This window comes from Garra rufa, chromosome 19, assembly GCF_049309525.1.
Source record: "Garra rufa chromosome 19, GarRuf1.0, whole genome shotgun sequence".
Classification (NCBI taxonomy): domain Eukaryota; kingdom Metazoa; phylum Chordata; class Actinopteri; order Cypriniformes; family Cyprinidae; genus Garra; species Garra rufa.
In genome coordinates, this window is record NC_133379.1 from 43590344 (window position 1) to 43612822 (window position 22479).

Genomic DNA, 22479 nt, shown 5'->3' on the forward strand with positions numbered 1-22479 from the left:
AAAATAAAATCTACTTTATTGGGAAATATGGAAATAAAATGAAAAAAAAAAGGAATAAAATAAAACAAAACAAAATCTACTTCACTGGGAATAAAATAATAAAACAAAATAAAAAAATAAAACTATACTTTACCAGGAATAGAATAGACCAGAATAGAATAGAATAGACTAGAATAAAAAAATAAAAAATAAATAAAATAAAATCTACTTCAATGGGAATTTGACAATAAAATAAAATGAAATAAAATAAAATAAAATAAAATGAAATAAAATAAAATAAAATAAAATAAAATAAAATAAAATAAAATAAAATAAAATAAAATAAAATAAAATAAAATAAAATAAAACTGGGAATTTGGCAATGAAATAAATAAAATCTACTTCTCAGTGAATTTGGCAAAAAAAAAAAAAAAAAAACTACTTCACTGGGAATAAAACAAAATAAACTAAAAATAAAATAAAATCTACTTCACTAGGAATTTGGCAGTAAAATAAAATAAAATAAAATAAAAACACCTCAGGAATATTCCATTGCTTAACAACCTGTGAGCTCATGTCATTGTAGGAATTCCTTAAAATGCTATATATTAAAGCTAAAAAGCAATTTAGGTTTTTTTCTTCCAGAACCCTGGTGAGGCACTCCAAGCAAAACATCAAGTCATTTTTTTTTAGCTGGCGAGAGTAAGCACTTCAGTGCTGTGTGCTGACTAGTTCTCTATCCGTCACTCTGACATCATCTGACAGACGTGAGCAGGAACTCAACCTTATGACACACGTTCAATCCGGAAGAATTTCAATGAGCGTGAAGCATCATCAAACAGTCATTCACCATTCATCCCTAAAGGAGACTGCAGCTTAACTGGACTAATGGTGTAAAACAAACGTGTCATTTTCAAATGGCTTTCAATGATGCTTTTTTTTTATTATAGTGACATTTTTATATTCACAGGCCTCCTTGAGGACGATGTGTTTCCAGGCAACAATACTTATTTAAAAGAGCTGTTATGAAAGCATAGAAGTGCCCTACCAAGGCAAATGCTTTCATACACCACAGCAGACATGAACATAGACACACATATGTTTTGGACAAAAGATTTTGGCCAAAAAAAAAAAAAATATATATATATATATATATATATAATAAAATAAAATCTACTTTGCTGGTAATTAAGTAAAAATAAAGTAAAATCTACTTTGCTGGTTATTTTGCAATAAAATAAAATAAGATAGGATAAAATAATAATAATAATAATAATAATAATAATAATAATAATAATAATAATAATAATAATAATAATAATAATAAAAAAAAATCTACTTCACTGGGAATTTGGCAATAAATTAAAATAAAAACAAATATCAAAAAAAAAAAAAAAAAAAAACGGAAAAAAAAAAACCTACTTTACTGGGAATTTGGCAATAAAATAAAAATAAAATACAATAAAATTAAATTAAATGAAAAAATAAATAAATTAAATTAAATTAAATGAATAAAATCTACTTAACTGGGAATTTGGCAATAAAATACAATAAATAAATAAATAAATAAAAAGAAAAAATAAATAAATTAAATAAAAAAATTAAATACAATAAAAATAAATAAATAAATAAACAATATAAAATGAAAATAAATAAATAAAACAAAATAAAAAATCTACTTCACTGGGAATTTAGCAATAAAATAAGATAAAATAAAATGTCCACTTTACTGGAAATTTGGCAATAAAATAAAATAAAAATCTACTTCACTGGACATTTGGGAATAAAATAAAATAAAATACAAAAAATTAAATAAAATAAAACCTTCATTTCATTTGGGAACTTGGCAATAAAATAAAAGAAAATACAAAAAATAAAATAAAATAAAAATGTACTTTACTGGGAATTTGGCAATAAAAATAAATAAAAGTAAATCAAATTTAGCAATAAAACAAATACAATTTAATTAAATAAATAAATAAAACTAAATAAAATAAAATAAAAATTACTTCACTGGAAATTTGCTAATAAAATAAAATAAAAATCTAAAGAATACCATAAAGTCACTTAAGGTGGGTAAATCCCCCGGCCCCGATGGAATTCCCTGTGAGGTATATAAAACATTTAACAATCTGTTGGGGCCATACATGCTTAATATGTTCTCTCAGGCTTTGGAGGAGGGACAATTACCCCAGTCATTTAATGAAGCAGTAATCACAGTTATACCCAAGAAAGGGAAGGATCCAGAGGAGGTCGGGGGGTACAGGCCAATCTCTTTGATTAACGTAGACCAAAAAATTTTAGCTAAAACATTAGCCATCAGAGTGAATACGTTGTTAGGAAAACTGGTGAAACCTGACCAGACTGGCTTTGTTTCGGGTCGTAATTCTTTTAATAATCTTCGTCGTCTCTTTAATATCTTATATTCTTCCCAGACGAATAGGTCTGACTTAGTGATCTTGTCTTTAGATGCCGAAAAGGCATTTGACCAGGTAGAGTGGCCTTACCTTTTTGCTATGTTACAGAAATTTAACATAGGGAAGAGATTCATCTCTTGGTTAAAAACTTTATACAAAAACCCTAGGGCGCGGATACTCACAAATAGAATTTTGTCACCTTCCTTTGCTTTGTTCAGGGGTACACGTCAAGGTTGCCCGCTTTCTCCCCTTCTCTTTGCCTTGGCTATTGAGCCTCTAGCTGAAGCTATTCGTTCTGATCAGAGAATTCATGGGCTTCGAACTAAAACCACTGTTAATAAAATTTCTTTATACGCGGATGATGTCCTGTTATATGTGACTAAGCCGACAACTAGTATTCCTGTAATATTAAACGTCATTGAACAATTTGGCTCATTTTCAGGCTATAAAATTAATTTAAACAAAAGTGAACTCATGCCAGTGGGCCTTAAAGATCTCTCACAGATTTATCCAGTGCGATTTAAAATAGCTAAAGATAGATTTACTTATTTAGGGATTGTGGTAACTAAGAAGTTTAGTGCCTTAAGAGAAGCAAATTACGCTCCCCTTTTAGAAAAATTGAAGAGAAATATTCAATTCTGGAGGACTCTTCCCGTTTCGTTAATTGGCCGAATAAATGCGATTAAGATGGTTTTTCTCCCGCAGCTATTATATCTGTTCCAGAACATCCCCTTGTTTCTTCCTAAGTCCTTTTTTAAGCAACTTGATAAAATTATCCTGCCCTTTATCTGGAATTATAAAAATCATAGAATTAAACAAGTACATCTTTCCAAATCTAGAAATGTGGGGGGTCTTGCCTTTCCAAATTTTCGCTGTTATTATTGGGCAGTTAATCTTAGAACTATATCAACAATATTAAGTGATAAAACTGGACAACTGGACTGGCTTAGATTAGAACAGGATGAATGTACCCCTTACGATCTTGGTGCCGTTATTCTTTCACCAGTAAAATGTAAAAAAGAAATTTATAGAAGCAGCCCTGTCATTAACAGTGCTATTCTTACTTGGAAACAAATTAGAACTCATTTTGGGGTGGAGTCATTACCTTTATCAATTCCCATAGCTGATAATCCCTCTTTTATACCCTCCACACTAGATAAAGGTTTTAACCAATGGAGAGATGTTGGAATTCACACAATAGGTGATCTTTATCAAGATGGTAATTTTGCCTCTTTTGAAAAAATACAGGAAAAATATAAACTTCATAGAAGTAATTTTTTTAGGTTCCTGCAAGTCAGGAACTATGCACAATCCTACTTAAAGAGGTTCACAATAAATAATCCTTCTTGTCTTGACATCTGTCTTAAGGACTATTTTGGTAAGGAGAAAATGATTTCCTGCATATACAATACCCTTCAGTCCTCTCAAATACCTGTGACATCCACAATCAAAGGTTTATGGGAGGAAGAATTAGGTTCAGAGATCTCGAATGAGATATGGGCAGATGGTCTGGAAGAAATCAACAGGTGTTCCATAAACTCCAGACACTGTCTCATTCAATTCAAAATCTTGCATAGATTACATTACTCTAAAACAAAATTATCCAAAATATTTCAGGGTGTCTCCCCAAAATGTGATAAATGCAAGACAGCTGATGCAACCCTGCTTCATAGTTATGCATTATGTCCTAGTCTTCAAGACTTTTGGTCTAAGATTTTCAGTGCTATCTCTGAAATCACTAATCAATCTATTGAACCTGATGAGTTTTTAATTGTGTTTGGAGTGTCGAGACATGAGCTCGGTTTGTCCAAGTCACAAAAACAATTTCTTTCTTATGGTCTTTTAACGGCCAAAAAACTTATTTTAACTTTCTGGAAAAATAAATCGCCTCCACCTTTCCAGCTTTGGCTCAACGAACTCTCAAAGACACTTCACTTAGAACGTATACGGTTCCACTTACAAAATAAAACACATCAATTTGCCAAAACATGGGAACCCTTCATTAGGTATTTAGAGGGGGGAGACAAAAGAGACTCAGAGGAAGGAGATGTTGACTCCGAGTGATACCTAATGCCAATTCCCAACTAACTGTAGTAGTTTTCCCCATGGGGTGCTTATATAGCAGACGGAAGGGGTGGGTGGGGTGTTAGTGTTGTTTTGTTTTCGTTTTCTTTTCTGTATGTTGAAATAGACACTTTTATATGTGTATTCAGGTCGTATATGCTTGTATAGTAAGACCAAGAACACTGTATTGCATGTTAATATATACCTGTGTATACTTAATATTTGCAGATGTAGATAATATTTGTTTAACCTTGTATGTAAAAAATATGGAGGACCTTTTGATCTTTAACAATTGTGTATTACTGATATTTCTCCAATAAAAAAAAATAAAATAAAAAAAAAAATAAAATAAAATAAAAATCTACTTCACTGGGAATTTGGTAATAAAATAAAATAAAATAACTCCACTTTCAGTGTCACATGATCCTTCAGAAATCATTCTAATAGGCTGATTTGCTGTTCATTATAATTTGCTATGTATTATTACCAATGTTGAAAACAACTGTTTCTTTCTGTCAATTCCTGTTTATGTGACATTCTGCATATAAAAATCAATATTCTTATCTTCAGATGTGTGCTGGTGGCGTGGTTAAAGCTACGTGGTAGGCATTTAGATCGATCCATGAAAGGCCATTAGTTTAGACTATATCACCATTGTACTGCTCAATATGTGCTGCTCAATATGCATTGATTTGTGCTCATCACTAGTCATAGACCTCATTACTCTCATTAGTCTTCATAAAACACCACCAGATTGCTTTTAAATCTGGACGAGGAGTCATGAGAACTGAGAATAACTGACTAATGAGGTGCAACTGTATGTGTGCATGTGAGAGATGCTCATTCCTCTAAACACCCCGCTGGGCCGCCCACCTCCAGCCGGTCATAGACATTAATTTACACAATCAGCCACAAGCTCAAGCTGCGCTTGGAAATAAGGAGGAAATTTGGAAGCAACAGGTTTTTTAAGCTACACTGCAGTAAATTGACTTCTATTTAAGTAACTACCTGTATTATTTAGCTCAATGTTTGTTCCCAAATTAACCAAAAGAAGATATTTTGAACTCTTTTGGCCAATCAAAGTCAGTGGGGTTTGAAAACAACATTGGGCACCATTGACTTACTGAATAGACAAAAAAAAAAAAAAACACTAAGATCTCTTTTTAAAAAAATCTGTTTTTGTGTAGGATCCCATTCTTTTAGTCTACAGGGTTGCAGACTATCAAAGACAATAATGTTTCTGGTTGGAGAAGATGCTTTGATCGCCAGTCCTTTTCTGCTCATCAAAACATCAATGACATAACACTGATCAAAGTCAAACCTGACAGACCACTTATAATTATATTTGCACTCTTTGAAGAACCAGCTAACAGAAATAAGACTGCATTCATGAGGCAAGAGCACTAACCAGTGTATCCCACTGGAGACAGAGCCATTTCTAAAGCAAACTATATATGTGTATATTTTGTATATCATAAAGTTAAAAGACATTTGCACTTGGTTTTGAAATAAGAATTTGAAAAAAGAAAGAAAGAAATGTTTAAATTATTTAGGAAAAATTAATAAAATTACTGCATTTCTGCATGTTTATGTAATACGACAGCGTCTTACTGCTATGTAAAAGGAAAAAAAAATGGAAGATTACAGGATTAAAGTCATAAATGTTCCGAGAATAAAGTTTAAATTACGAGAATAAAGTCAAAATATTATGAGAATAAAGTCTGAATATTACGAGAATAAAGTCGGAAATGTTTTGAGAATAAAGACAATATATGATGAGAATAAAGTTGAAAACGTTTAGAGAGTAAAGTCGGAAATGTTTAGAGAATAAAGTCAAAATTACAAGAATAAAGTCATAATATTGTGAGAATAAAGTGTAAAATTTTTAGAGAATAAAGTCGGAAATTACGTGAATAAAATCAAAATTACGAGAATAAAGTTGGAAATTACGAGAATAAAGTTGAAATATTATGAGAGTAAAGTTGAAATATTAAGAGAATAAAGTGAGAAATTACGAGAATAAAGTCGAAATTACGAGAATAAAGTCGAAATATTACGAGAGTAAAGTTGAAATATTAAAGGAACCGTATGTAAGAAATTTATGTCAGTTAATCATAAAATGGCCCTGACATGTCACTAGACATTAAGAAATCATGTTCATTTCAAATACTTATAACACTGACAACAGTGGTCCGGCCAGGATATTGTCATTTAAAAGTGAGAGTTGCAGCCCTCAACTGATGTTATTGTTGTCATTTTGTGTTTTGGTCTGAGGCTCCACCCTCCAGCTATCTACCAATCACGAAGTCAGTAGAGTTTCGTGAGACGGGTTGCCAGCTATGCTCTAGTTAGTTACAGCTGCTGCTAAGAACGAGTCGGATAAAACATGTATAAAGTTACGAAACCTAAATGACCTCGTTATGAATCCGAAATACGTCGTGACAAAGTCTGAAATAAAACAAGGATTTGTATAGGAGATGCCTTTGAAAGATGGAGACGGCTGAAAACGGAGAAGAATTTGAAGATAGACGCCAACGTTGCTAATTTTCTCCTTGACAGGTAACTTAACGTTAAGATTCATCTATGTTTGGCTAACTTTGCTTCCGTAGGCTACACAGTGGATTTTCTGCTGTCGCCCGTGCTAAATGCGTTCATAAAAAGCTTTATATCGCACCACGAGCAGGGTATGAAAACAATCTATGTTCCGACTGAAATGTGGTATTACAGTACATCTTTACGAAATATTTGGCTAATCGCCATCTGTAAATTTTTGCGATACATAATTACTTCGCAAAACATCTCTTGTGAAGCATAAACATAATTAACAGAAGAAAAACAAATTACTGTGTAAGACTCGTCACTTGCCATTGGAAGCTCCTTGTAGCACTAGCAGCCTACTCCTGCAGCTTAGCTGGCAACCTCAAGTCAGGGGGGGAGCGGGAGGGGATAAACCGTTCTACAGTATTTTGAAAGTGATTGCAGTACCAGTTTTGGCCACAATCCTACATACGGTTCCTTTAAGAGAATAAAGTCAGAAATGAAGAGAATAAAGTTGGAAATGATGAGAATAAAGTTGGAAATGATGAGAATAAAGTCAGAAATGAAGAGAATAAAGTTGGAAATGATGAGAATAAAGTCAAAATGTTGAGAATAAAGTCGAAATTACGAGAATAAAGTGAGAAATTACGAGAATAAAGTTGGAAATGAGAATAAAGTTGGAAATGATGAGAATAAAATTGGAAATGATGAGAATAAAGTTGGAAATGTTGAGAATAAAGTCGAAATTACGAGAATAAAGTCGAAATATTACGAGTAAAGTTGGAAATGATGAGAATAAAGTTGAAATGTTTTGAGAATAAACACAATGTTTTGAGAAGAGTCTAAATGTTTTGAGAATAAAGACGAAATTACGAGAACAATGTCGAAATTTAGAGAACAAAATTGTAGTAATAAAAGTTATAATATTTTGAGAGTATAGCTTGTGCATGCAAATAATTTTTTTTATTTGAAAATGAATAAATAAATAGATAATATAATAAATCAGCATTACTACAAGATTATTCAAAAGTATTTTAAAAGGTATAGGTATTTTCTATTTGTAAATGATTTAATTAAAATACTTATAAAAATGGCCTTTCTACATTTATGTTGTTATGTAATCTATAAAATAGTTACTTTTTTTTTGTAATAAAAATTTTACTAAATTTTAAAGTTGAAGTAAAGTCGAGCAAGTGCAAGATGAGCATTTGTGGTTAGAAAGTATATAAATTTGTATTTAAAAAAAAAAAAAAAAGAAGACTGATTGTTTCGCTAGATAAGATGCTTATTCCTCGACTGGGATCATGTAGAGCCATTTGAAGCTGTATTAAAACTGCAATTTGGACCTTCAACCCGTTGTTTTCCTCAAAAACCTTCATTTGTTTTCGACTGAAGAAAAAAAGACATGAACATCTTGGATGACATGGGGGTGAGTACATTATCAGGAAATGTTCATTCTGCAAGTGAACTTCTCCTTTAAAATAACAGCAAAACCTCAAATCTTCTCAGTTGACTATGAAGAAACATTTTGCCAAAACATCTCTGGTCATTTGCTTGGCCAGGGAAAAAGCACACATGATTACATAAGTAAGATCGACATATCATAAAGCTGGATTAAAAATGAATATTTCTAACCATCTGCTGCTGGCACAGAAATCATTAACCGAGCTCTGAGCGGGAAGGAAGCCAACATCAGCACAGAAATGCAGCACGGGCGCTTACGTGGCAATATTGACAGTTGCCATTTACTTTGTGAGGTAGGATGCGACCACAAATGTTTAAAAAAAAAATCTGTTAAGAAGCCATAAAGTAAATCTAATATTTTCAACTGGTTAATAATTTTGAAGTTGTGACAGGAGATCTTATGAACAGGAAAGTGTGGATGGATAAAGGGAAACTCCCATTGTGTGGACTTCCTGTTGCTCCACTTAAAGTCAAGCTAAGTGCCAGTTCTTTTGCCTGTTTAATTTGGCTCTCTTCCATGACTGCAGATACCCATGCTTCAAATAAAGTCATGTTATCAACCCAGACTTGAATTTTCTGAGGATGCAATGCATTCAAAAGCAAAAGTCACAGCAGCAACAACACACAAGGGTGTGTAGGCACCATGCGTTTGCTAAGGTGTTCAGTGTTTAGGGTGGTTGCTTTCTGGTCCAAGTCAAACAAACTCATCGGCAGGTTTCGATCACATTCAGGGATCTATTACAGCTTTTATATTTTTATAGGAATTTTCACCTGTTTTCATCATGTTTTCGTGATGTGATGCATCATTAAATACACCTACATTCTCATCTCAATATCCTTGATCTGAAAATAGACCTTAAGAGTTGATTCTGTGAGACACTCCTAGCTTACCAGTTTCCATCCATTTGGTGCTTTCTCACTCTTGGTACTTATTAACTTCATGGGAATGGGCTACAATCTCTGCTGCTATGGAAACTAGGTTGTCCGGCTAACACCCTCTATGTTGTAAGGTGCTAACATGATTACATCTGGATGGCACAGAACGGTAACTATAACTGGGTTACCTTTTAAATGCCAAATGAAAAAATCATGGTAAAAGAATATGATAATTCTCAAAGGGGGCACGAGATGAGAAATTAAATTTGCCTTGATCTTTTGGCATATAAGAGGTTTTTGTACTTTGTAACATCCTGCAAGTTTCGAAGCTTAAAACGTTGTCCTCATTATAAACAGAATTTACAATAGAAGTCAAAAGTTTACATACACCTTGCAGAATCTGCAAAATGTTAATTTTACCAAAATAAGAGGAATCATATAAAATGCATGTTATTTTTTATTTAGCACTGACCTGAAAAAGATATTTCACATAAAAGACATTTACACAAAGTGCACAAGAAAAATGTAGATCATTCAGGTAACAACACAATATTAGGAATTACGCGTATGTAAACTTTTGAACGGGGTCATTTTTATAAATTCAACTATTATTTTCTCTTATGGACTACACTTTTGACTTCAACTTAGGGGTGAAATATCAGAAATCAAATTAGTCAGAAATATCACGATTTATGATTTTATCACGATCCTTTGTCATGTTGGTTTTACTATTTTGCAAGTTGTCTGAGCAGTACAGCCAAACTAATTTCCCTATTTTAAAACCAAAGCCTCACATGGTCACAAAATTAAATAAAAAGAATGGCAGATGTTTAGGCCAAATTGAGTGAAGATAAAATTCTGTCATTTTTTTAATCTCTGTTATTAAAAAATAAGAACAAAGATAAGCTACATGTTACAAATACACATAATATACAAATAAAATAAACTTTAATTTTCAGGTACCGTAGGTGTATTTAGCAGTAGCATTCAAGAAAATGAATTAACAAATATAAAAATAAAACACTATATATATATATATAAATTATACACTGACTCTTATTAAAGCAACTGTATTAAAGTTCTTCAGTCAAGAGCAGTGAGTGACTTTTCTTTGTGTTTTATTAGCTTAGATCACCCAAAAATGATAATTCTGTCATCATTTACTCACTCTCGATTTTTTTAAACGTAAAAACTGTTGAACATAAAACTTATTTTAAAGAATGTAGGTAACCAAACAGTTCTGGGTCCCCAGTTACTTTCATAGTATTTTATTTATTTTTCCCTCACTATCAAAGTCAGTGGGGACCAGCTACACATCCACATTCTTCAAAATTTATTCTTTTGTGTTTAGCACAAGAAAAAAAATTAGTAGAGGTTTGGGACAAGTGAGTGAGCAATTTTTTTGGTGAACTGTTATATGTAATCCTTCTGTGAAGTCCAGTATTCGTGAGTCAAACGAGAAAGATAGCTTAGTCCAGTAATCAGGTGCTTAAAATAACTGTTTTCTGTTTTCACATATTTTAAAATGCAATTTATTAATTCATTACCCCAGTCAAAAGTGTCACATGATCCTTCAGAAAACATTCTAATATGCTGATTTGGTCCTATTATTATCAACAGTTTAATAGTGTTGACTGTATTCTATGCAGTTTCTTAATTCTTTAAGTTAATAATTTGAATGAATATGTGTGATAGTGAAGAAGTGTAGTAGAGTGGGCACTAGGCAGGCTTTCACTCCACATTTGCACAGAGTAACTGATAGTGGCTGATTGTAGGATCATTTTAATACTTTAATTCTACAGCAATAAAATATTTGATTGTGGGATTTCTAGGTACAGCAAAAGGGACATGTGAATATGCTGCAGATGGAAACTAACTAGAGACCCAAACCAGCCTATTAAAAAGATAGTTCACCTAGAAATTAAAATTTTTTCATCACCCTCCCTCATGTTGTTCCAAACCTGTAAGAACTTCGTTCATCTTCAGGGCACAATTTAAGACATTTTTGATGAAATCCGAAGAGCTTTCTGACTCTGCATAGAGGGTTTCTGACCATGTTCAAGGTTCGGAAAGGTAATAAGGACATTGTTAAAATAGTCCATGTGAAATCAGTGGTTTAACCTTAATGTTATGAAGCTACGAGAATACTTTTTGTGTGCAAAGGAAACCAAAATAATGACTTTACCCAACAATTTCTTCATAAAATGTAAAAAAGGTTGAACTACTGACGTCACACAAACTATTTTAATAATTCCCTTACTACCTTTCTGGGCCTTGAATGTGTCAGTTTCATTGCTGTCTATGCAGGGTCAGAAAGCTCTCAGATTTCATCAAAAATATCTTAAATTGTGTTCCGAAGATGAACGAAGGTCTAGAAGGTTTAGAAAGACATGAGGGTGAAAACTATTGACAGAATTTTCATTTTTGGATTAACTATCCCTTTAAGTTTTAAAAATGAAAATTCAGCTTCACACATCCTTAGTGCTTAGTATCCTTACAAAATTATGAAATAAATACAGATCAGAAATTAATAAATGTATCTGGAAAAGTCTCAAGTATTGAACACAAAAGAGTTTGCGCTACATCAGACTGTGCTTCAAGAGTCTGAGGGTCTCGTCTAATCTGCCTGGCTTGGATCCTAATTATCATTAACGAAACCAAATAATGACACACACCCTCATTAGTGAGCGAAGTGCAGTGGACCACAGGAAATGAGAACCCAGATTTACACCCACATCTTTCAATAGCCACATTCAGACATTAAAGAGCCCTGTGATGAAAACCACCCATTTGGTCTACAGCACAGAAAGAACCTGGTAGGTCCCAGCTGATTAAAATGTACCTTCCGCAACCAAGTTGCCACCTAAGTGTGTACTTAAATGGATAGACTTAAGGGTGAATGTTTGCTTTGTGTCACTAAGCACTCAAAGGTGTGTTTGGATTTTATAGTGCATATTTAAACATGTAAACCATGTTTGTTTGTGCCTTAAGAAGTACACATTTTGAGTCTCACCCACCAGAAAGCAAGATAATATGGCCGCAGCTGCTTGGTTCTCACATGGCGGGGTTTGTATACAGTGCGTGGCCTCATTCAGGGATCTGCTGCAGAGATAAGCCGCCGCTCTAAAATGTGCGCTCTGCAAATCATCATTGTGGCAACAACAAGCTGCTTCTAGATCTCTGTTGAGCCTTCGATCCTCACGTTCCCCTGAGACAGCAAGTGCAGGGTCCAATTCTGCGGTTACCACAGCAACGCAGCTAACCTTTTCTCAATCCACTCCATCACCTCCGAAGAGAGCAATGCAGCACTCAGACACCTCACACGACCCAAACACTTCTTATGTAAGTGCATTACGAAGTGAGAACAGCAGCGTAATGGAAAGAGATTGTGAAACAGCAGGGTCCATTTTTATATCGCTTTTGCCCTGTGCTTTATGAGCAGCAGGGTTAAGGTGGCATTTTAAGGTTCGGATTTCAAGTCTAAATGTCTGACAAAGAACTCAAGTGTTTATCAGATTGGTATGCTATGTGCACCAACTAAAAGGCCTGTTTTCCAAAAGGCGGCAATTAACAGAGCTTAAAAATCTAAATAAAAGCGGGCTCAAGGCATAGCCTTGTTGTACCTCAAACCTTACACTTAAACGCAAAACACTTCCGTGTTCTGAGTGAGTTGTATGATTATAGGAGTTCAAATGTAACAAAATACACTTCATGGGCATAGACTAACTAGGAACATTTTCTTTAAAGAAAATAAATGTCTTTGTAGCACAATGTTTGGTTGAATACCCTGCCAATGTGATTAGCTGTTAGTAAAAGTTTTTGAACAGTAAGATTTCTAATGTTTTTAAAGAAGTCTCTTCTGTTCATCAAGCCTGCATTTATTTGATCCAAAGTACAGCAAAAACTTAAATATTTTTATTATTTAAATTAACTGTTTTCTATTTGATTAATTTATTCCTGTGATTTCACAGCTGAAATTTCAGCATCATTACTCCAGTCACATGATCCTTCAGAAATCATTCTAGTATTCTGATTTGCTACTCAAATTTTTTTTTGTTATTATTATTTTGTTGAAAACAGCTGCGCAGAATTTTTTAAAGGTTTTAGAAAGTTCGGAAGAAAAGCATTTATCTGAAATAGAAATCTTTTATAAATGATCACTTTTGACCAATTTAAAGCATCCTTGCTTAATAAAAGTGTTAGTTTCTAACCCCCCAAAAAATTTATAAACAATAAAAATTATTTTTAATCACTGACTCAAAACAGCATAGAGTATAATGTTACAAAAGTTTTATTTCAGATAAACGCTGATCTTTGGATCTGTCTATTCATCAAAGAATCCTGAAAAAATTTCCTACTCATCTATTTTAAATATTAATAATAATAAAAGTTTCTTGAAATCAGCATATTAAAATAATTTCTGATGGATCACGTGACACTGAAGACGGGAGCAATGATGCAAAAAAAAATTAAGATTTGATCACAGGAATAAATTACATTTTAAAATATATTCAAACAGAAAACAGTTATTTTAAATAGTAGAAATATTTCACAATATTACTGCTTTTGCTGTACTTTGGATCAAATAAATGCTTGGTGAGCAGAAGAGATTTCTTTAAAAAACATTACAAATCTTTTGATTTGACTTTTAACTGGTAGCGTATAATTTTAGCTGCTTGTTGGTTGTCCGAAGTGTAACTAAATGCTGTTTCATAGGCTTTATATACCAGAAAACTATGAAAACATAAAATGGAAATTAAACTTTGAATTTCCTTTGTATAAAAAAAAAAAAAAAATATCGCAAAGACAGAACTTATAGGACTACTTTGCCAAGTCCGAGATTATCATGGTAACTGTCATAAATGCACTCCTCAAACAAACACATCAATTGAGGGTTGCTTTGTTCACCTGCGCGAAACAAGCTTGATTATCACATGCTCTGGTCACCATCTGTGAAATGACTGCATGTCTAGCGGCTCTAACCACAGAGCTGTCTTTCTCTGTGTAGTATGACATGCTATTCTGTGGCGATCAGAACAACAGCCTGAGGGTGGACTTCAATGTGGCAGCTCCTTTCAGAAGTCACACGCTAGAGAACAACAAACAATCTAGTTTACAATGGAAAACATGCATAAACATGTTTAGGCACTAACACATGAGATAAGAGACTCTAAACATGTTACAGAACACTGAAAACCCTTAGAGCAATATAGCAGGTAAGAAAAGATAAAATTAGCACATATACAGTTGAAGTCAAAACTTTTTCAACTTGAACTTCTGAGAAATATAAGCATCTTCTGCAGATTCTGAAGGGTAGTACTAATTGAAAAAAAAAAGATATTTAGGCAAAAACTGAAAAATATACACATTTTCAATCTGTTCAAAAGTTTACACCCCCGGCTCTTAATGCATCGTTTTTCCTTCTGAAGCATCATTGAACGTTTGAACCTTCTGTAATAGTTGCATGAATAGTAATAACTGTAATAGTTGTCCCTCAATTGTCCTCAGTGTGAAAAGATGGATCTCAAAATCATACAGTCATTGTTGGAAAGAGTTCAAATACACAACAATGTTGAAAAACCAAAAATGTGTTGGGCCTGAAAGACTTTTCTGAAGAACAGCAGGCAGTTTAACTGTTCAGGATAAACAAGGGACTCATGAACAACTATCACTAAACAAAAAACAAAAACAAAAAAAAACACAGCTGTGGATCATTCAGGTAACACAGTATTAAGAATCAAGTGTATGTAAACTTTTGAACGGAGTCATTTTTATAAATTCAGCTATTATTTTCTCTTGTGGACTATATGTAAATGTCTTTAATGTGAAAAAACAACAACATACTTTGTATGATGATTTTGCAGATGCTGCAAGGTGTATGTAAACTTTTGACCCCAACTGTATATAATTTTAATTTTTATTCTTTGACATATACAATTATATCTAGCAGCTGAATGAGCTAGGGATGTTCACTGTGCAAATGTGTGTCAATGAGAAAGCGATTGCGAGAGTGTTGTGCCAATGTCCAGCTGTTGTCATTCCCACCGGGGTCCGAAAAAAAAAGCTTGGACAGATAATCTCTGCTCATGTTCTCCATAATTACTGCACTCGCATCTCACAGTCCAGCTCACACAGCACACTATGAACCTCTTAGACTGATACAACGAACATTTGAGTCATCAATCAAGACACAGGATCGAAAAGCATAAAACAAAATATATGACTTCCTTCAATAATATTTACAATAAAGTGCAAACGAGTCACCAGATGCAGAATAAGAGAGGTATGGATCAAATTTTTTACATTTTAATTTCTAAAAATGTGTAAAATATAAAAAACAGCAAAACAATTGGGTGCTTGCCAAAATTCTAAAACTAGTTTTAGCGAAAAAAAGAAAGAAAAGAAAATATGTTCAAAAATGCAGATCCACCAAAACTAAAATTAAGAAGCTTAAGTTTACCTAAAAGGTACACCACTCTCCCACATTCAACTTAATTAAGTAAAATTAAAATGTAATTTACAAGTACAAGACTCTGCATATCAGTTATGAATATGTTAATGCTTCTGCAATGTAAGCATTATATTAAAACATGCAAATACATTGAGACATGATGGTTTTTATGCAATTGTATTTAATTTAAATATATATTAAGAGGTCCTTGGCCTTAAAATAGTTTTAAGCAATTGTAATAGGAGACCAAAACAGCCACAAGGAAATCCCATGGCATTTTCCTTTCCTCCTTCCACTTGTTTAACCAGATTAGGGTTGACAAAGTATAAAACCTGTTTTTTTCTGGCAAAAGTAATTTTCAAAAGTGTAATAAAGAATAACCCACATATATAAATTACAGAAATTCACAAACATAGATATTTAAACTCAAAATTAGCTTTGGAAATCAAGAATATAACATTTAAATACAAATTGAACCACTTTAAATAGTGTTTTCACACCATATACTACGAAGTCAATAATAAATATTTAACAACAAACGGTCAATAATAAATAAAAAGCTCACAAAAGCTGTTGAGCCACTACCATATGTCAGACAGACAGACTCTTACCCGGCATACTCGCACCGACGGCGGCGAGGATTACGCAGATCAAGACCCCGGGCAGGAGGAGGGAGGCCCGGGCTCGCCGTGCGCTCCGGCTCGGGGAAAACAACATCCTTCACTGCGCTTCTCAAGTCCGGGACAGCAGATAAAAGCTCCGGAGTGTCATTCCCACATCTGTGTGGGTCGAATGGACGTACAAGACCGAGAGAGACACAAACCGGCCCGAATAAAGATGGGAGCGTCAACTCAAGAAGAGCGTTAAGCCGCTGCCAGTGTGATACAGAGCTAAAGATAGAGGAGAGAGATTGCGGCAGGAGGGAGGAGGAGGAAAGAAGGAGGACCTCCGTTGATAGACGCTACAGGAGAGATTAGAGCAACTACGTTACATGCAGCAGCGGGAGGATGAATGAGGTCGTGACGCAATGACGCTGACGTGAGTGCTTCTCTCAGGTGAGGGAACATTTTGTTATCGAAATAAAAGATATTTAAGTTATAAATAAAGAATTAGGCTATTTGTTCAGGATTATCATACTATAAATTGTCATAGTAGAAATTTGCCATTGAAGGAGTAGTTCACTTTCAGAACAAAAATTCACAGATAATGTACTCACCCCCTTGTCATCCAAGATGTTCAAGTCTTTCTTTCTTCAGTCGTAAAGAAATGTTTTCTGAAAACATTTCAGGATTTCTCTCCATATAATGGACTTCTATGGTGCCCCCGAGTTTGAACTTCCAAAATGCAGTTTAAATGCAGCTTCAAAGGGCTCTAAATGAGCCGATGAAGTCTTATCTAGCGAAACGATCGGGTATTTTCTAAAAACATTTACAATTTATATACTTATTAATCTCTACACAGAGTACAAACAGAGCTAGACAAGACGAGCATTTGAGGTTAAATAGTATAGCCTATAAACTGTCATTTTTTCTAGAAAATAACCGATCGTTTTGCTAGATAAGACCCTTCTTTCATCGGCTGGGACGTTTAGAGCCATTTAAAGCTGCATTTTGGAAGTTCAAACTCGGGGGCACCATAGAAGTCCATTATATGGAGAGAAATCCTGAAATGTTTTCCTCAAAAAACATCATTTCCTTACGACTGAAGAAAGAAAGACATGGACATGGATGACAAGGGGGTGAGTACATTATCTGTACATTTTTGTTCTGAAAGTGAACTACTAGTTTAAAGGAATAATTCGTCCAAAAATTTAAATTTGCAGACATTTAGGCTACCCACCTGCAGGCCATCCAAGATGTAAATAAGTTCGTTTCTTCATCAGAACAGATTTAGCTCAGACTACTACTACTTAGCAGTGAATGGGTGCCGTTAGAATGAGAGTCCAAACAGCTGATAAAAACATCACAATGATACACAAGTAATGCACATGACTTCAGTCCATCAGGTAATATCTTATGAAGTGAAAACCTGTAAATTTGTAAGAACCAACTCCATTATTAAGACATTTTTAACTTTAAAATGTTGCTTCTGACTAAAAAAGAGTTCATATCTAAAATATAGCTTTCTTCAGTAAAAAAAAAAACCCATCTGGTCTGAATCAGAAGAAAAATGTAATCATTTACCCATTTACAAGCAAAGTCCAAATTCTAAACAAATAGGTTCGTGGATTTTGACGAGAGAGGACAGCAGGGGATGGGCATTTTTGCTGGAGGAAGTGTTTTTATGGATTATGGACCACCAGAAGTGAAAGTTTAAAGTTTAGAATGCATTAATGATGGATTTGTTTCTTACAAACACGGCACCTTTTACTTCAAAAGATGTTCATTGTTGGACTGGAGTCGTAAATTATTATTTTGTTTATTATGTTTATCTGCTATTTGAACTCATTCTCACGGCACCCATTCACTGCAAAAGATCCATTGGTGAGCAAGTGACGTAAAGCTACATTTCTGATCTGAGGGTGAATACATTTTTTCATATTGGGGTGCATTGTTCCTTTTATTCCTACAGCCTTTAAAAAGTAAAAATGTTCAATGGCAAAAATGTACAAAAGTGTAAAATCCTTGTTTTGTAAATAATAAACTGTCTTAAAATTACAAATGTAAAACACATGGCAGCTTGCCCCAATCTGACATTTATGATAAATACTCTTGAGAGAAAACAGTTTACCTAAAAATTACAATGTTTATCAATTATTTATTATCATGTTTATGAAGCATGTAGAATTTATCCTTACTGATAGTGACACCTAGTGGCCAAAGTTACCACATGCAAATTGTTAGTTTTTTCCCTCATGCATTTGCCTCTTAAAGACATTTTTAAGGATGGATGGATAGATGTGAATAAGATAGTTCACATAAATGACGTTTACATATAGTCCACGAGAGAAAATAATGGTTGAATAAAAATAACTGTTGAAAAGTTTACATATGCAAATTAACATTTAGCAGATTCTGCAAGGTGTATGTAAACTTTTGACTTCAACTGTATGTACATACATACATGTACAGGCACAAAGGCATTTTTTTCTGCATTATTTATTATGCATTATTTTCTTGCTCCCAGTCTTGGGTATCCTGGGCTGTTGTCATCAGATAGCTCAAGGTCCTTGCCTGAATACTGACAGAGATAATAAATAGGTATTAAATGCTGGAGAGGTTTTTTATCACCTTCATATTCAGTGATCCACAACCTTCAAGAATCAAATGTAACACTAACAGTGAGACTTGCAAGTGTTCTGAGAAGTAGATTTCTCAGTTCTAAGAGACTTGTTCAAGGTGCGTGGTCTGGATGGAGGGAATTTATACTGAGGACGAGCCACTGCTAACCAAAGAGATTCAAGACAAAGCAGACATGAATTACTAAGGAGGAAATTAAACCTTACAAGGTGCATGAACATATTAAGAAGATTTGTGGGGCTTGCTTACCTGTGAATGAATCCAGTCCTCGGACAGAATGACAGGTAGGACGCATATGGGAGGCCTGAGAGTTTTCTACAGGGGTTTCATAGGTCAGTTTTGGTAGTGTCAACTGCAAAAGCATGATGCCAGAAACAAAATCAATGCAACACTGCTAGTCAAGCAGACTGTAACTTTCACTGATAAACCAATAAAGATTTTTTTACCACTAAAGTGGGACCTGCAAGTGTTTTAAGATACCTCTGTTTTGCTTGGGAAAGACGTTAGATGTCTGGATGGTCGGAATTTGGCCAAAAAAGGAAGAGCCACTATGGATTAATAAAAAAAGGAAAAGGAAATTAATAGGCACCAATAGGCACTTTTTGCACCAAGTGCAACTCTAAATACTAAGGAGGCATACAGAATAGACACATTCATCCACCTTTTTCTTCCCTTAAGTGTGGGCACAGCCATTAGTCAATTTTATAGGTCTGGCTTCCGGTCTCATCCGTGTGCAGGTAATTTTAGCTGTACAAAACAACTTTTTTTGCTGCTTGATATTGCAAATTGGTGTGCCTTACTATATTAATTATGAGCACACTGGGTTGTAGTCCAAACAGTTTTACTGTTTACTCTACATGTTATTCTTCTCGTCGTTTCCCTATAGCGGCTAATGAACCGGTAGTCTCACCCATAAGCTTACTTCTGTCCTGAAGCAAAGGGTGAATAAATATGTTATATCTAACAGAGTGATGTTAAAATATAATTTTATAACTTAAGGAGATAATGTGGATCACACTCACCTCTGGGTTGCTCCAGACCTATGAAAGAAGGTCCAATAGGGGGCGCAGTTTTTGCTAACGTCAACTGCAAAAGCACAATAAGAGGATTCACTCAAAACATATCCCATTATATCAACGATATAAAATTGATCGGGTATTTTAGTAAGCACTTTTCAAGTTCAACTTTTTGCCTAACAGCACTAAAACTATCTTTAAACAATTAATTATATCCTGACTAAAATGTGAGAGGTGTGACTTCGTTTATCAAATACGCAAACATTTTCTTACCTTTTCGTTCCGACCTCCTCTCTCCACATCAGGCATTTTGTTAGCTAAACCAATAAGAAGTTACAAGTTTAAAATGTAACATATGGTCCTTAAAAAACAGGAAGTAAAAAAAAAACTCACCTGAAGTTCTAATACTAACTCCGTAGCAAATCATTTCTCTGTAAGTAAAATTATACAAATATTTAATATGTACTACGAATGCGAGTCGAGAGATGTAGTTGATAGGCTTACAATTGTACCTGATGGACTCGTTTGCAAAAATATATGATTTCGATGAGAACGATAGATAGATAGATAGATAGATAGATAGATAGATAGATAGATAGATAGATAGATAGATAGATAGATAGATAGATAGATAGATAGATAGATAGATAGATAGATGTTGATATTATCGAACATAATTTTTAAAATCCAGTTTAAAAGTTAATGTTTCCTTTTGACAGAAGAAGAAACTTACCTGAACTTTTGACTTATACTTAAAGCAAAATGAATTTATGCTGTTTGTGTGTTTGAGTAAAATATGTAGACAGACTCGTTTGTAAGACTAAAAAACAAATCTTCAGAATCAATTCTGTATGACGCCACAATGACTGAATACGTCGTTACCTCAGTGAAAACCTATTCAAAAACACACAAGAAATTGATTAAACAACTGATTAAAATACTGTTCATGTTATTAGTTTTGCTATAATTAATGCATGTAATTCTTGAATATAATTTTTAAATAGAGGGTTTGCACTTCCGTCACGATTTGGTCAGTTCACATGATGCGCGGCCATTTTTGCCATACTTGGATGTAAACAGCATGGATACCTTGACAAACTAAAGTTAATAGGTGGTAAGGATAATGTACAAGCAGTATTATTTAAGATATTAGCTTAATATTTCACCTACCTGACCGCAAAAGATAAGAACAAATACGAATGTTGTCAAGATTCTTGGCCTGGAAATCCTGGTTCAGTTTGGCCAACCACAAACGCCTTTTGTTCCTCAGTTTTTTTGCACTCTTGTCCTTGATTTGTTATAATTTTTTGCAGTCTATACAGGTGTGGCAAAAAAATTGAATATCAAGGGAAAGTCCATATATTTCAATAAAAAAAAAAAAACCAGTATTTCACAAAATTAGAATATTTCATGTGACCAATAAAAATAAGGATCTTAAACATGTTGGCCTTCTGAAAAGTGTGTTAATGTAATGTATTATGTCCGCAGTACTTTGTTGGGCCTCCTTTTGCACTAATTACAGCATCAAAGCGGCGTGGCATGGAGGCGATCAGCCTTTGACACAGTTGAGGTGTTATGGTAGCCCAAGTTGCTTTGATATTGGCCTTCAGCTCGTCTGCATTTCAGGGGTTTCTGTTCCCTCATCTTCCTTTTGACAATACCCCATAGATTTTCAATGGGGGTTAAGTCAGGCGAGTTTGCCGGCCAATCAAGAACAGTTATTCCATGGCTATTAAACCAGGTACTGGTAGTTTTGGCTTTGTGGGCAGGTGCCAAATCCTGCTGGAAAATAAAATCATCATCTCCAAAAAATTGGTCGGCAGCAGGAAGCATGAAGTGCTCTAAAATGTCCTGGTAGACAGCTGCGTTGTCTTTTATCAAGTCCACAGTCAATGGACCCACACCACATCCCCAAACCATCACTGACTGTGAAAACGTCACACTGGACTTTAAGCAGCTTGACTTTTGTGCCTCTCCGGTCTTCCTCCAGACTCTGGGACCTTGATTTCCAAATGAAATGCAAAATTTGCTTTCATCTGAAAACAGGACTTGGGACCACTGGGCAACAGACCAGTACTTTTTCTCCTTAGCCCAGCACAGACGCTTCTGGTGTTGTTTTTGGTTCAGGAGTGGCTTGACGCATAATCAAGCTTTTTGGAGATGATGATTTTATTTGCCAGCAGGATTTGGCACCTGCCCACAAAGCCAAAACTACCGGTATCTGGTTTAATAGCCATGGAATAACTGTACTTGATTGGCCGGCAAACTCGCCAAAAAAACAAAACAAAACAAAACATGACAATAATAGACCATTTTCAGCAGCAATAATCAGCAAAATATGCGTTTCGTTTAGTTCAGTGCAGCCAATATGGCCGATTGATGTGTCGTGAAAACACTATATTCATATAGCAAAAAATAGACAATTTAGGGTCATA

At 34.2% G+C, this 22479-nt stretch overlaps 1 protein-coding gene across 1 annotated transcript in view; it reads right to left on the reverse strand.

Moving 5' to 3' along the window:
- LOC141292931 (neural proliferation differentiation and control protein 1-like) overlaps positions 1-16697 on the reverse strand; it is a 33786-nt gene extending 17089 nt beyond the window's left edge. The window contains exon 1 of the mRNA XM_073824980.1: positions 16401-16697. Within this exon, the coding sequence (XP_073681081.1) occupies positions 16401-16506 (106 nt within the window). The 5' untranslated portion in view covers positions 16507-16697. The remainder of the gene's footprint in view (positions 1-16400) is intronic.
- Positions 16698-22479: the final 5782 nt, after the last annotated feature.